Here is a 15,897-nt window from a genome sequence, read left to right as displayed (position 1 = left end):
TCTCACAGGTTCCCAGATGCTGCTGGTCTGGGTACCACCTTTTAGAATCACTGGCATTTAAAAAAAAAAAAAAAAAAAAGAGTCAAACTACAGAAAGTTGAAACAACAAGAGAACTAAGTGATCATACCACATTCCAACTTAGTTTCTAGGCTAGAAGCAGGGTTTTAATGGCTCACTGGATAAGCATTGCCCAGAGTCCTAAAATCCTTAATAATGTCATAAAACATTTTAACAGTGCAGTAAGGATGGGGGGTATTCTCTGAAAAGTTTGGCCCCTACAGATTAAGAAAGTCAGCGTTTAGGCCTGGCTGCCATGTGTGCTGGTCAAGAGCTGGCTGGGTTTGTTCCCTTAACTTCTGCAAAGGATCAGGGCATGCCACTGAAAATGTGCCACTTTGGTATAAGGACTGTTTTGAGTTGAAGGCAAATGAGAAGCTATAGCTGGAAGAACAACTCTAACCTCCCCCTTTCTGCTTAGAAGTGGGGCATAAATTTCCATTTACAAAAGCATCCTCCTTTTCAGAACCAGGAAAAGAACCCTTATCAATGGAGGTGGAAATGAGATGAGTTTCCATGAAGAAACTTTGCTAACAAGTCCTTATCTTCCTTAGTTTGCACAAACATTACCTTTCTCAACCCAGAACCCAAGCCCTGGGTGCCCGCTCTAGTCACTTCATAGTTTATTGTCCTTTGTTAAAATGGCACATAAACTCTTTAACTGTAACCACTCCTTTGGGAGTTTCCTCTTTTCAGTGGCAGCCCAACCCCCAAACACATAAAATTAAAAACATCAATTCAGTGTACAACCTTTTTTCCTCCTGTTCCCCTCTCTCTTGTCAGTTCAGTTTTACTCACAGGCCCCCATGAACCTAGGAGGGGAGGGAAATGCTTTTCTCCTTCCCTCCACTTCTGAGGCTGGTCCAACTGGTTACGTTTCATTCACTGTTGCATAAAATTGGAGATGTGACCACAAAAGGGAAGCTTACACTTCAATGAAATCTACATCACATGCTCTGGAAAGGCTTTAGGCTAAAAATAAATGTGAAACCAGGTGTGAAAAAGAAATATGAAGAATCCTCCCCCCCTCCAAAAAAACCCCACAAAACAAAAAACTAGGACTATGCATTCAAGATCCAGAATCATAAGCACTTCTCCAGTTTAAAGAAATCTGAACTGGAAAGAGTAGATGATGATTCCTGGGTGTGCACTATGTGAAACAGCACCCCAGTCAACGGATCCATACTTGAAAGGCCCTGGCTTTCCAACAAGTGGCAAACACAAGTATCCCCTTTTGAAGGGCCTGGCTATACAACAGTGGTTGACATAAAAACCATACATTTATAAGTTTTAAAATAAAATTACTACACTTTCTTTGTATGTTTTCAAGATTCCTGGGGACAATCCACTTCTTAGGCTAACAACCGAGTCTGCTGGATCTTCTCAACGTGGTATTGCGTCTAGTGAGAACTCCGCACTAGAATTCTTGAGCACACCCAGGTTTAGGGACCACCGAGCTGCCTGTGAGAAACCTATCTGCACTGCGTGGTCACATGTTCTACCAGAGGACATGGGTGATGCACGCTGGGGTGGGGTGGGGAGAAGGGTGTCCATGTACTTCCCTAAAAGACTTATTTTCTTGTGGTGTGGTTTGGTTTTCAGCTTCTGAACCGTTCCATGTTTAAGCAGCTCTGTTCCTTGGAAGGACTAAGTGAGCACTTAGAAGTACTGAGCACGGGGCCTGTTACAGAGATACCAACTGCTTGCTGGTTTCAAATTGAGACCTTTCTGGATCAAATCCTTACAGACACTTTCAATTGCTTGTCTGCTCTAACTTGACTTCAAACATCTGCTGTTCTCAAGTGGACATTTCTTTTGTGGCCCTACTGAATGGCTGTTGCTACTGGACACTGGCCTCCTGAATTCTTACCCTCCCCTGGGGTGAAGTCACTTCTGTCTTCAGAACCGCAACACTTCAATGAAGGCTACATCACATGCTTAAGGATTCATCCCTAACTTATTGATAAAGAGGGGTAATAAGCTGCATTAACTGCATTTTTAAATTTCAATGGCCCTGTGGGGCGAGGAGCCTCTACATGAACCTGATGATCTTGGAGAAAGGGAGCCAGATCACCTGCTGTCAGCGAGAGGAAGTCGCACTCCAGCCAGGATGCCTAGAGCAGGCTCTCCTGGGACCGTCCTTTGGCTGACATGCTCATGGGACAGAAGGTGTGCCAAGGGGCTTCCAGTCACCTTCCTGCTATGTCTGCTGGCTTTGACTTGGACATCTAATGGCCAGCTCCACATGATAACCCTGGTGAGGTTTACACTTTTTTTTGGTACCAGGGATTCAACTCAAAGGAACTTGACCCCTGAGCCATATACCCAGCCCTATTTTGTATTTTATTGAGAGATTTTATTGAGTTGCTTAGAGCCTCACTTTTGCTGAGGCCGGCTTTGAATTTGTGATCCTCCTGCTTCAGCCTTCTGAACCACTGGGATCACAGGCGTACGCGATGGTGCCTGGCCTCTTTTATTTATTTATTTTTTCAAAGTTTTCTAATAGCATTTTCTCCAAATCCTTATATATGGAATGATGAACAATCGTATGTTTGAACTCATGAAAGAACAAAGTCACGATAATCCAGTTTTTAAAAGCAAATTGCTTCTTTTGTAGGATTAATTCATTCGGCAATTAAAAGAGCAAAGATTCATCCCTAACTTACTGATAAAGAGGGGTAATAAGATGACAGCTGCATTAACTGCATTTTTAAATTTCATTTGAGTGAAGCAGTGTATTCATCTTTTAAACCTTAGCTTCACACTTAGAATAGTTAGAAAGTAAATGTCCATGTGGTTATCTATAAAAGCAATTGTGTGGGGTTAAAATGTCCCAGAAACACCCACTCTTTTGGTTCGCAGACACTCAAGTATCTGTTGTTTTACGTGGCAGATACATCCCTTGAGTGCACATGATTTTACTGTCTTGAACAGGAGATGGTTCATTTCCCAACGACTCTACCAGCATCTGCTTCAATTAATTTTAGAAAACAAATCAGTTTTCTTATCATCTCTAAAATTAATCTGGAAAGTAAAAACAAACAACCACTTTAAAAATGTTTGAGTGTGGCCCAACAATCCACCGGAGCTTCATTCAGCAAAGGGCAATAGTGGCTTCTTGGAGGTTTTCTCTGGCCCTCCTTCCTTATAATCTTGGTTGCATTTCTCCTCGAGTTGCTCTGAGCCAGTAATGGGGGGCGGGGACAGCACAAGGACTTGTCACAGTCTCGTCAGTAAGCACCTATCCTCTCGGAATCAGTCACACATAGGGATTTGCAGAGAAACCCCCCATTCAGCCAGCCCCCCTGGACACACTACCCCCACGGAGCTTGCACTCCGGTGCAGGAGCAACAGCAGCACTTATGCCATGGAGCGGCGAAGCACCCGGGAAGCCAAGGCCCTGATCCTCCTAGGCCCACCTAAGAGTCCGCAAGCAGCTCAGCTGCCCAAGACACTACTGCTTTTGTCATCTTGTTTATTCATGAAGGACACTCCAATGGCAGGAAGGATTATTCTCTAACGTATAAATGTGCAAGTGTGACTTCAACACAGGCTATGCTACAGGGTATGCCACTCACCACTGTCCTATGCCCTCAGCCATACACAGGACGCAGGGCCAACAACCAGGTGGAAGGGAGCAAGAGGGGTATGAAGAGGACAGTAGCTTCTGGAGAAAGGCAGCGTCATGAAGGACATGGAATGACAGCATGACTCCCACACCAATCCCCTAACACCACAGACCAGGAGAAAATAATGTAAGACTCTATGCTTTCAAGCCCCTTGTGATTTTAACCAAAGCCACCCTTGGGATTTTTCTGTTGTTGTTGCTTGTTTGTTTGTTCCTACAGGAAACTGGAACAGGGGCTTCTGCTGAGAAGCCTCAGTGTGAAGGCTAAATGCATCGTGGCCCACAGGAACAGCTGTGCAAGAGCAGTGACCAATCAAAGCTGGCCTTCCAGGTTCTCAGCAAGGACCATGGTTCTCAACCTGGATGGGTCAAAGCCTTAAACCCATGGGTCCTCCCATAAAAATGTGCACACACAGCCTCTGTGGACCACGAAAGGGGCCCCCAATCTTCTGAAGCCTTTATGTTTCTCCAACTTAACAAAAAGCCCAAACACTATGACTTCCCAGAACCAAATCGGCAAACCTTAAACCACAGTCTCTTTCAATGACCCAACTCTGCCTTGTTGCAGGAGCATGGCCAAGACAAAACATGTGCTGGTGAACCAATGAATGAATCAGTGAATGCGTGCAGCCGTCCTCCAACCAGACTTTATATACAGATGCATGAATTTTAATTCCTTAATTTTCATGTGCTAGTAAATATTCCTCTCAATTTTTTTTCAGGCATTAGAAAATGTAAAAACATATTTAGCTTGAAGGCCATAAACTAGGTGGTAGGCTGGCGGGCTGTTAATTCCTGCCCGAGTTCCTGACTGTGGCTCCAGAGCCCCGCATAGTGCCTGACCCTGTGTCATCAAAGATGGGAGGCTCTAGTCTAGCAGAGGCAACGCACCATGACAGGGAGAACTCCGGAAGAGGGATCAAGGCACTCTCTCCCCCCCTCCCTGGCGCCTGCTCTCTCATGATCATCCTGCTCTCTGGACTTAGCAGGAAAACAGGGCATGCTCTCGGGTGACCTATGAAGTCCCCTGCACCTCTGACCTTCTGTGAGCCTTCCTGTACAAATGAGTCAGAGAACGTACCCAGGGACAGGCTGACCCAGAGGCAGGCACACCGTAAACAAGTCCACACGTCCCAGGTGAGGGTCAGACTGGAGCAGCGGAGTGGCAGCATCTGGGTCAAGTGTGAATCTGAAAAATGCTAGCAAGGTGGCGATTTCCTGTCTAGAGGAAACCCCACGTTTGTGTCTCTATCCCACTTGGCTGCTAAGCCAGGGTCAGGCCAAGATGGAAGCTTGCCGAGTGCCCCACAGCAAGGCTGTCGGAGTACAGTCCCCCGCTGAGGAAAGCAGCCCCACACCAAACCGATACCTCTGTGTTTGGCTTTATACTATTCTAGTGGGCGGGGGCCGAGGGAGACTCACACAGATGGTCAGAGGCAGATTCGAGAACTGCAGCCCAGAGAACAAGGAGCGAAGAGGGCCCAGGAGGAGGTGCCCCACAGCCAGGCAGAGCATCGGCTCCAGGAGGAAGAGGGAGCACACTGCCCTGGTGCTGAGGGAAGGCAGGTGAGGGTGGGCTCACAGGTGCTCAGAAACACGTGTGCTACCCAAGGCCATGGGGGAGGGGGCACCGGACTGGAGAGGACAAGAATGGTGGGAAATGGAAGGAGCTGTCAAAGGCAGGAAGCAGAGAGAGAAACTGGGGGCAGTGCATAGTTCAGCAGTACAGTGCCCGCTTAGTGTGCACAAGGCCCTGGGTTAAAACCTTTGCACCACTACCCCCCCATCCCCCCCCAAAAAAAAGAAAGGAAAGCTATGGCAGGTAGAGTGAGGCAGTTCCAGGCTTTGGAGGGGAGGAATATGATGGAATTCTGTAAAAGTGGGTGACCAGGAAGGTGTGGGCAAGTGAGGGAGAAGTCTCAGGTGAGCCATCTTAGGAGACGGGCAGGTCACAGTATAAATGATGAAACTGCAGAGTCTAAGAGCAGGAGCAGGGGGTGAGAGAAACCCCCCATGGTGCCATGTTGAGCAAAGGGATCCGAACAGAGAACCCAAGCAAACTCCCATCAGGAGTCCCCTAGGCTAGTGATGCCCTTGATGAAAGGCATTTAAGGTTACTCAAGAAGGTGTGCAAAATAAGGAGCACAGCTTCTAAATCTATACTGGCCATGCTGGGAAACTACAGGTGGGTTCTTACAGATGAGACCTACTGTCTAAGAGAGGTAGAAAGGTAGGTAGTTTCAGAAAGGAACTTGATGCAAAGAAGTACCAACCACAACGAGGAGTTTAGAGTGAAAAACTGTTCAGAGTCAGTGGGGGACACAGTAGAGGGCGCAGAGACAACGAGTGCTGATTAAAGAGATGAATGCCGAAGACTTCAGGGAAAGAGAGAGTGAGCCGGGAAGATCTCCCAAAGCCTTCAGCAGACACCTGTGCAGGTTCCCGATTTCTGTGAGCACAAGTGGACCCTCTGAAAGCCGTCCACTGGGATCCTGCTCTTAGGCCTCTAGAGAAGGATGTGCACCCTCCGGGGTCACTGTCCAGCCAGCAGTGGGCAATGGCCCACGGCAGCCCACCTGGACACTCACCTTTTCCATTAACAGCTAAGCCGGTGGCCATGGCTGCAGTCACAGGGCCAGACACCTGAGGCACTAGTGGGTGTATTCGGGGCCTGCTCCCCATCCTGGCTCGTTCTGCACCGGGCCCCAACAAAGCTCCCACAGGCTTCTCGGCTGCTACTTCCGGTGCCACTGTGTCCTCCACACCCTGCTCCACGGGGTCCAGTTTCTCAGGGCTCTCGCTCTGAAAGCCGTCCACCGGGGTCCTGCTCTTAATGGGGCTCTTAGGCACAAGGATCTTGATACCTGACTTTGCAAGGTCCATGTTCTTACGGCTCGAGGGAGATGGGGATGTGTTTTTCCTGAACTTCTGGCTGGCAGCGAACAACTGGCTGTTTTTGGCCTCGTGGTCTTTGCCGATTACGAGGGCCTTTGGAGAGGTCTTGGAGAAACTGCTGTTGGTGGACCTGGAAATCTGCTTCCTGGCATTGTTGGGAGAGGTCCTGTTGGTGCGGGTCAGGGTCCCCTCTCGCTGCCTCTCGGGGTGGCGCCGGTTGAAGTCATGGATGTACTCCTCACAGTTCACCAGGTGCTGTTCCGGCTCCCACGTGTCGTCCTCGCTGTCATAGCCTTTCCACCGAACCAGGTACTCCGTCTTCCCCTTCTTGTTTCTCCGCTTGTCCACGATTCTCTCAACCTGATGGAGAAAAGAGTCTTAATAAGAGCTTATGCTTTCAGAAAGATACAAGCTTAACAAGGAAACATCAAAACAATAAAAAGCACCATAGATCATGAAAACGATCTTTTCTTCCCAACCCCAATCATCTGAATAAAACAGTAACAGAACACTTGGGATTTTGGCAATTTCCTTGAAATGGAGTTGAACAAAAGGCTTGAATTTTATGCTTGGCATGTGTGAAGAGTACCCATATATCGAAACATTATATCAATATACATGATTTCTGTTAATTACTGGGCAAAAACAAATTTCAATGATTATACAATAATGATTTATCAAAATAACTTTATTTTAAAATGTATTCTTGCTTTAAATATCAATAAGACATGAATTTTTATTTATCAGCAAAGAGATGATACATGGATGTACATCGAGTGGCTTGTTTCTTTGTGATGCAAAGGGGCTCTTTTTATTTTTACACTGAATCCTGTCCACCTGAGCTGGTTTTCAAAATTGTGACTGGAGCAAGAGGGGGCATCTGCAGCCTTGGGCCTGGTCCTCCTCAGGTGACCAGCAGTGGGCAACAAGCAATGAAGCACTGTGGACTTCCCATGGTGTGGTGTTGGCTCACTGAGAAAATATAATTGGGATTGTAAGCATCATTCTGAAGCACTCCCCTAAAACTAAAAAGGTAGTTTATGATAATAATAAAATGGTCCAGGATAGCCAGGTTATTTATCTTCAAATCTTGGTTTTAATTTTATGAAAGTATCTTTAAAGAAAGATGCTATTAATCTCTAAATTTAATGATCGATATGTTCTGTGTCAAACTGTGTAAAGTCACACACCCTTGCTTTGTAAGTATGTTATTACCCTGACATGTTCTACTACCTTAACATTCTAAAGGTAAATGGGAGATCTTCTACAGCTTACATGAAGAAAAAACATTTGACACGATGCCCACATGTTATTGCAGAAATTTAGAATCTGTGGTTATATCTGCAGTTAATGCAAACTTCTCTCCAATCAGCCTTCTCCGTCAGGGGCAGCATGCGGCTCACATCTTGAGGTGGAGGCCCACAGCCAGAGAGCAGCTCTTTAATTATGGACACAAAGGTCTGATCCCTTCAATGATCAAAAATATCAATGTTTCTGGCAAATTTAAAGGTTATATCAGATGACACAACAGTGTACCTAACTTTGATACTGCCAAATGACTCTGGCTGATTGAATACAGTTGTGGATAACTTTTGCAGAATGGGAAAATACCCACCCCCACCATTCCCCTATTCTTAAAATGACAAGACAAACTACCCAGCACATCCACTTAAGATACAGAGAATTAAAGCCATGAACTGCAGTAAAGCCTAAAATTCAATGCACATTACTTCCGTGCAAAAAGGATTAAGAACAGAAAGGCCTTGTTTCATCGGGAGGCAGATTTCACGCCTAACAGATCTCCTGAGTCAAAAATTAATGTCAGATCAGCATGAGCAAGTCCACACAGTCCATAACATAGCAAGGAGAACTTTAAAATGGTTTTTCTCCCCCTGCTCCTTCACTTGTGAATAGTTCTGCATAAAGGTACAAGCATTTAAGTAAAAGATGTATTTCTGGAAAATTTCACACAAATTAATTTCATGGCAACAACAGTTTAAAAGTTTTAAATGCAAGGGGTAAAGAGATTATATCTGTGGGAAAACTATGTTTAATGCTTTTTGTTCCCCCTAAATCAATTCTCATTCCAGAAGCATGCACATTAAATCAGGGTATCCCCTTTCCCTGTCCTCTATTTCCTTAAAGCTGTGAAGTGAAGGTCTGGGAGTATAGGGTGAGTCTCTCTTCCTCCTCCTCCTTACCCTAGTCTCCCGGGATTACCTCCTTAAAGGGTCAGGCCCCGCCAGGTACTATACTGCTTCCTTCTGCCACTGAGAGGTAGTACAACAGCACTAGCTTTGGCAGGGTGTGTGTGTGTGTGTGTGTGTGTGTGTGTGTGTGTGCGCGCGCGCGCATGCACGCACATGCACACCTGTATATGTATGCTCAGTGGTCAGAGTTTTTACAGGTGTAGAAAGAGAGCAATGGTAGACCACGAATTGACTCTTTATGGAAAGTGCCAATGTTTTAGTCAACATTTTAGGTTTGTGGGCCACACCATCTCCCAAACACTCAGCTCTGACCCTGGAGCAAGGACTCAGGCACAGGTAATACTTAAACAATTAGGGAGGCATTAAATAAGAAAACCCTACTTATGGACACTGAACTTTGAATTTTGTTCATTTTCATGTGTCACAAAATAATATTCTTTAAGTATTTAAAACATAAAAACCACTTGGAGTCAGCTGTGGGCTGTAGTTTGCTAATCCTGCATTAGACCATGATGGCACAGGAAGTCCTTCAGATGCAGACAGGGTGCACCACTAGGTTCTTGTGGTAGACACTGGGTGCGAATCAATGGAACACACACAGGGTCAAGAGACTGTGAAGTGGCGCCGCGCACAGGGTAGGAGGTACCAACTCACACCTTAAGGTACAGTGCATCCAACTTTAGATTCAACTGGGGACATGAGGTATCCGAAGGTCAGATCTGAAAAGTCAAAGTCCTGTATGATCCCTTTCATTTGAGTTAATCTCCTACAAACAGACATCACTTCAATTCAATAAATTGTTATATAATATTAAAACCTATTTATTTTATAATGGTCAGTGAGGAATTTTAATCCAAGCACGTAAGTAAATCTTTCAGGTTTCATAGTTCCCTTCTCTCCGTCTCCCACCCCGTGTGACTGTTCCTAAACAGTATCAATGTACTACTGTCTTTCTCAAAGTCTAAGCAGTTGTCACTCTAGCTTTATAGAATTTCAATGCAAAGAATAAACTCTTTGTGGAAGGATATACAGAATTGCAGTAAAATTCTAAATTTGTTTTCAAAGTTAAGACACAATGAAGAAAGAAAGGCAGAAAAATCTCACCCAAATCACACAGACACTGTTCTGCATTAATGTTATTATCCACAATCACACATTGAGTGAAAATTTAAGTGGAAAATCCAAATCATAATAGCCTGTACAGTAAGCTGGCCAAAATACTTTTTTGTTAGGATATTTCATCTAAAACCCAATCTAAAAAAAAAAAATTAAAAATGCTAAACAAGTAAAAACCTGGCTTTCCTTAACACTGCAAAGTCCTGTGATGGTTTGCAGAGCAACCCCCATCCAGAAAGGCTGCTGACCACTGTCCAAAAACCTACCCGCCTGCTCGCTCTGCCTCCCTGGAGCACTCTGAGAGCCCTGGGCCCAGCGCTGCACTCAGAGCTGGAGGAGTCAGAAAGGAAAGGATGAAAGCAAGGCCCAAGACCACATGAGCAGAAATCCACAGAAGAAACTGGTTCTGCCCAGGCTGAGAAGAAAGAAGGCAACTGTGCCACTACTGCAGCAGAAAACAAACCAAGGCAAGGCATGCAGATACACTGGCTTATGAGAAAAGGACGGAGCTGCAGAACCATCATGGTAGGAAAAGCCTGCGCACCGCACCACTGCCAATCACCTCGTCAGCAGCAGGGATGCTGGCTCTGAGCATCGCATGCCATCAGAACTGTGTGAGCAGGCTGCCAGGACAAAGTGAAACCTGAAGCCATCTGAAAACTTCTCTTGGGTTTGGATAGTTTTAAATCACAAAGCTTCACTCCTGAGAAAGATAATGCCTTTATTTAAACTGCTTGAAGCAAAGAAGGTAGGCTTTGCACCAGCCCTTTTGAAAGCTGTCTCAGCTATTAAGAATGACTTTTAAGAATAGTTTTTATGTACAGACACCAGTCCCCTTTCAGGTTTATCATGGTGTCAAAGCAACAGACACTCAGTAGAACTGGACTTCTGACCTTTTCCCACGCTAGCACTATGGGGACCCGATCCCCTCTGGTGATGCTGGGCAGGGGAAGCGAGCCACAGCTCCGGGTCGACCCCATGATCACAAGGGAAACCACAGGTGCTCCCCTGTGTGCCCTGATGCCAGGCTGTGGTGCTGGTGTGGTAGGAGTCTACACGCATTGCTGAGATTTTCAACCTACGATGGACTTACTGCGAAGAGCCCCATCATGACTCAAACAGCATCTCTATTATAAAAACAGACAGATGGTTCCATGGCTGGAAATGGAATCATTTAAGTACAACTATCTGTAGAAAGTGGAAAGAAATCCAATCCAGGCAGAAGCCAGGGGGGACTGGAGTCTTAAAAAGGAACCACAGGGGCTTCGGCTCCTCGGGCCCCCGCCCCGCCCCGCTGGCTGGCGCATGGTGCTGGCAGAGTGGGAGCCGCGGGCCGAGTCTTACCAGCTGGAGGACAGAGTTGGGAGTTGACAAGGTGGCCTGAAATCTAGGGAGGAGATAAAGACAGGATGCATTACCAAGAAGTGAGCCCCTAAACCAACATATCAACACCTTCAGATCCTGGGCACACTGCTGAATGACACCAGGCCAGTAAAAACGCAACGGCTGGTGTGCCAGAGTCCCTAGACCACCTGGGATTCACTTCGTGGTCTCAGAAGTCCTGCATATCATCTCATTCAAGTTTATGACTTTACTACAGTAGAAGGAAACTAAAAAAACAGCAAAGAGAAAAGGTACATGGGTTGACATCTGGGGTACAAGGCACAAATCCAAGAATCCTCTCCTAGTGCCAGACCAGGTGCCAGGGCTTTTATGGAGGATGGTTACATCAGCACCCACTGCCTGGTAGGTACCAAAGTTCCAGACTCTCAAAAGGCGTGCAGCATACTCCAGACCAATGAACCTCACAGAGAAACGTGAAAACAAGGACCAGCAAACAAACAAAGCTCAGGAAAGCAGGAACCAGTGGGTGGGGCGGAGAAGTAAGGCCACAAAGCAGAGGCTAGAAGACAAGGGCACACCCACCATGTGCTGAAGGGAAGGCCCATCAACTCAGAACTGCATCTGGAAAAGAAATGCTTCCAAGCAAAGGCTGAGCCCCACTTCTGCAGGGGAGACACAGTGAGCCCTACAGACACGCTCCCAAACACACGCAAAGTTGGAGAAAACCAGTCCTGCAAATTGCCCTAAGGACACAGAAAGCATCAGAACACAGAAAGCCTGTGACATTTGAACCATACTCCCTCACCTTCCGATCTTCTGCCCAATCCCCAATTCAGGGCACAGCTGCGTAATCCAATTGATGGACCCCAAATCACGGGCTCCCCATATCATCTTCAGCTCCCAATCAAGGCCACCACTGCCTAGCACCCAAAGTGGTGGTTCAGAGATTTTGCCCAGGGGACAGGCAGTCCAGAAGAAAAAGAGAACCAGTACCCAAAACAACGGACTCTAAGACAGGTTCAAGCCTAAGGGCACTCCTGAAATGACAGTTAAGATTAAGAGCAGCAGGCACCCAGTCCACCCAAGGGAACCCGGGAACAGCTAGGAACAGTCCTGCTGGGTCAGAACACACACCTGGCTTCAATCTAGCCCCTGACCAGATTTCACAGGATCAGACTGATCAGCAGTTGAATGCACCAGACACTCAGAAACAGTGTAGCAGCAGCCACCAGGAATAAGCAGAATTTAATGAGCTGAGTGCACAGCAACTGAAACCACAGCTTGGCAGCAAGGTCGGGGAAAAAGACAAAGAGCCCAAACACTACAGTCAACCCAGAGGGACTGTGTGCTCCCCAGACCTGTGCCCTCGGAGGAGCCACATGAAAGGCAGCACACAGGAGGGACACAGGCTTCACAAAAATGGTCTAGCCAAGTCACAAAACAAAGACACCTAGCAAATACCAAACAACTCCTGGGGAGGGGGAGGGGAGCCAGGATACAGAGTTGCTCTGACATGCAACCTAAACACCCAGTTTTTTTTTTTTAAAATTTGTTCTTTATAGTTATACATGACAGAAGAATCCATTTATACCAAAATGGAGTATATCTTACTCTAATTAGGATCCTAGTCTTGTGGATACACACAATGGTGAGATTCGTTGTGATGTATTCCTAGTTATGTCTGATTTATTCCATTTTCTTTCCTATTCCTATCCTTCCTCCCTTCCCTTCATTTCCCTTTGTCTAATCCAATGAACTTCTATCCCCTCCCCTACTGTGGGTTAGTTTCCACATATCAGAGAAAACACTTGACCTTTAGTTTTGGGGTATTGGATTATTTTACTTAGCATGGTAGTCTCCATATCCATCCATTTACCAGAGAATGTCATAAAGTAATTCTTTGTTGCTATATATATATATATATTTTTTTTTTCTTTACCCATTATTCTGTTAATGGGCACCTAGGTTGGTTCCAGAGCTTAGGTATCGTGAATTGTGCTGCTATAAACACTGATGTGGCAGTGTCACTACAGTATGCTAATTTTAACTCCTTTGGATATATACCAAGAATTGGGACAACTGAGTCACATGATGGTTCCATTCCTAGTTTTTTTGAGGAATCTTCATACTGCTTTCCAGAGTGGTTACACTAATTTGCAGTCCCAACAACAATGTCTGAGAGTACTCTTTTCCCCACATCCTCACCAATGTTTATTGTTACTTGTGTTCTTGATAATTGCCATTCTACTTGGAGTAAGGTGAAATCTCAGTGTAGTTTTAATTTGCATTTCTCTAATTGCTAGAGATATAAAACACCCAGTTTAAGTATGCATATTTAAATATTGCATAATATAGTATATATTTTTGCCTGCAAAGAAACCAGGAATAAGTGACTCAAACATGTAAAACAAATAAAAACAAACTAATAAAAACAAAACAAACCCATGACTACTTGTGAAAGGGAGGGATGCGAGATATAACAAGACGTCAATAAGCCAAAATAAATATGTTCAAAGAACTAAAGGACATCACACCTGAAGAAGGAAGGTATAAAGACATTGCCATCTTAAAGAATACCAATGAACAGAAGACGTGAAATAATGAACAAACGGAAAGTCTGGAGTTGAAAGGTACAACTGAAAAGAAAAGATCACCACAGGCTCTCTGCAGCGGAACCATGAGCTGGTGGCTCTTTTCAAGTTCACAATCGGTGAACTTGAAAAAAGACCGAGATTATACCTATGAAGAGAAGAGAATGGAATGAAGAAAATGAAGAGTTATTAGGAAACAACATATTTAGGCACAACAATATATATGTAATGGCAAGAAAAGAAAGGATCAAGAAAAAATAATGGCTAGAAACTCCCCAAGTTTATTTTAAAACCACAACATGTATATCCAGGAAACACTACAGACGACAAGGAGGATAAGTGAAGAGATCTATGAACAGACTCCTCATAGTTAAAGTACTCAAAGGCAAGAGAACGCTGAAGCAGCCGGAGCAAGACAACTTCTCAGGTGGAAGGGAATTAAGAAGATGCACAGCTGACTTCCCATGAGAGAATGAGAGCAGAAAGCAGTGGGAGACATAGTCCAGGGTCAAAAATTTGTTTCAAACATGTCAATCTTCAAGTCAGTGAATGTGTCTTTCAAAACTGAAAACAGAAAAGGCTCCGTGCTGTATGCTTCCAACTACGGGAGAGTCTGTAAGAAGCAAAGGTCAGCGGTCACCAGGGGTTGGCAAGAGGAGAAAAGAGTAATAGACAAAGGAGCACAAAGAGGTGACTACACAATGCCGTTACACGTTTGCCAACCCATAGAATGAACCTCATGAGAGAACTCCAAGGTAAACTGTGGATGGGGGTGGTATTGATGTGTCAAGGTAGACTGTTGGGCCACTTTGTTACAAGATGTTGCCACTGGGGAACCTAAAATAGCAACAAAATATATGAAGCCCACACTGAACAAAAATGAAGGGGGAAATGACTATAAACAATACCTGGCTCAACCTGGGCTGGGGTTGTGGCTCAGCGATAGAGCACTTGCCTGGCATGTGCAAGACCCTGGGTTTGATTCTCAGCACCACAGAAAAATAAATAAGTGAAATAAAGGTGTCAGGTCCAACTACAACTTTAAAAATCTTTTAAAAATCAACCCCAATGTCTATAAGGGACAGAATAAAACAGAAGGAGACATAATCAGGCTGGGGGTGTAGCTTAGTGATAGTGCACTTGCGTAGCATGCATGTGGCCCTGGACTCCATCCCCAGTATTGCGAACACAACACAAATGTGTGCGCACACACACATGCGCGCACACACATACACACACACGAAAATAAGACCTGAACAACACAATAGACAACTAGACCTAAATGACACCCACGGGGACCTCTACCCAACATCTGCAGAAGACACATCCTTTTCAAGCACACATGGGACATTTCCCATGTCATACAAACTATTATCATAAATAACAGGAAATTGGGAATGTTTTTTAAATGTGGAAATCAACATATACAACATTAGCAATGGGCCAAGGGTATGCATCACAAGATAAACTAGAAAATACCTTGAGGTAAAAGAAAACAAAAATTCACATATGAAAACTTACGAGAAGGTGCAGTGAAGAGGGGGAAAGGTATGCCTGTAGGTGCCTGCCTTAAAAAGAAGACAGTGAGAAGTGGAAGCCGGGCGGGTGGGGTGAGTTCAGGGCCAAGGCAAACTAAACCCAGAGCACAGAGAAGGGTGGCAACAAAAAGCAGAGAGCAATGTCAGGAAATAAAGACTAGAAACGCGACACTAAAAGTGATAAAACCTAAAGTTCCCTTGCAAAAACTCAACCAAAGTAATAAACCTTAGCTGCACTGATCAATATGTAATAAAAAGTAATAAACCCTTAGCTACTCAGAGGCTCAGAAGGCTGATGCAGGAGGATTGCAAGTTCAAAGCCAGCCTCAAGAATGGCAAGGCACTAAGCAACTCAGTGATACCCTGTCTCTAAATAAAAAATATAAAATAGGCTGAGGATGTAGCTCAGTGATCGAGTGCCCCTGAGTACAATCCCCAGAATTAAAGACACACACACACTCACTCTCTCTCTCTCTCTCTGAATAAATCTATAAGAAACAAAAAGACTGAATTAGCA

The 15,897-nt window shown here is 45.1% G+C and overlaps 1 protein-coding gene across 2 annotated transcripts in view; it reads right to left on the bottom strand.

Moving 5' to 3' along the window:
- The window catches only part of Cdyl (chromodomain Y like), a 219,803-nt gene that overhangs the window by 61,008 nt on the left and 142,898 nt on the right, over positions 1–15,897 (bottom strand). For both annotated transcript variants that reach the window (XM_076859150.1, XM_076859149.1), the window contains exon 2: positions 6,275–6,941. In XM_076859150.1, coding sequence (XP_076715265.1) covers positions 6,275–6,569 — 295 coding nt within the window. In that variant the 5' untranslated portion in view covers positions 6,570–6,941. The remainder of the gene's footprint in view (positions 1–6,274; positions 6,942–15,897) is intronic.

Source organism: Callospermophilus lateralis, chromosome 6, assembly GCF_048772815.1.
Source record: "Callospermophilus lateralis isolate mCalLat2 chromosome 6, mCalLat2.hap1, whole genome shotgun sequence".
Classification (NCBI taxonomy): Eukaryota; Metazoa; Chordata; class Mammalia; order Rodentia; family Sciuridae; genus Callospermophilus; species Callospermophilus lateralis.
This window is presented reverse-complemented; position numbering and strand designations above follow the sequence as displayed.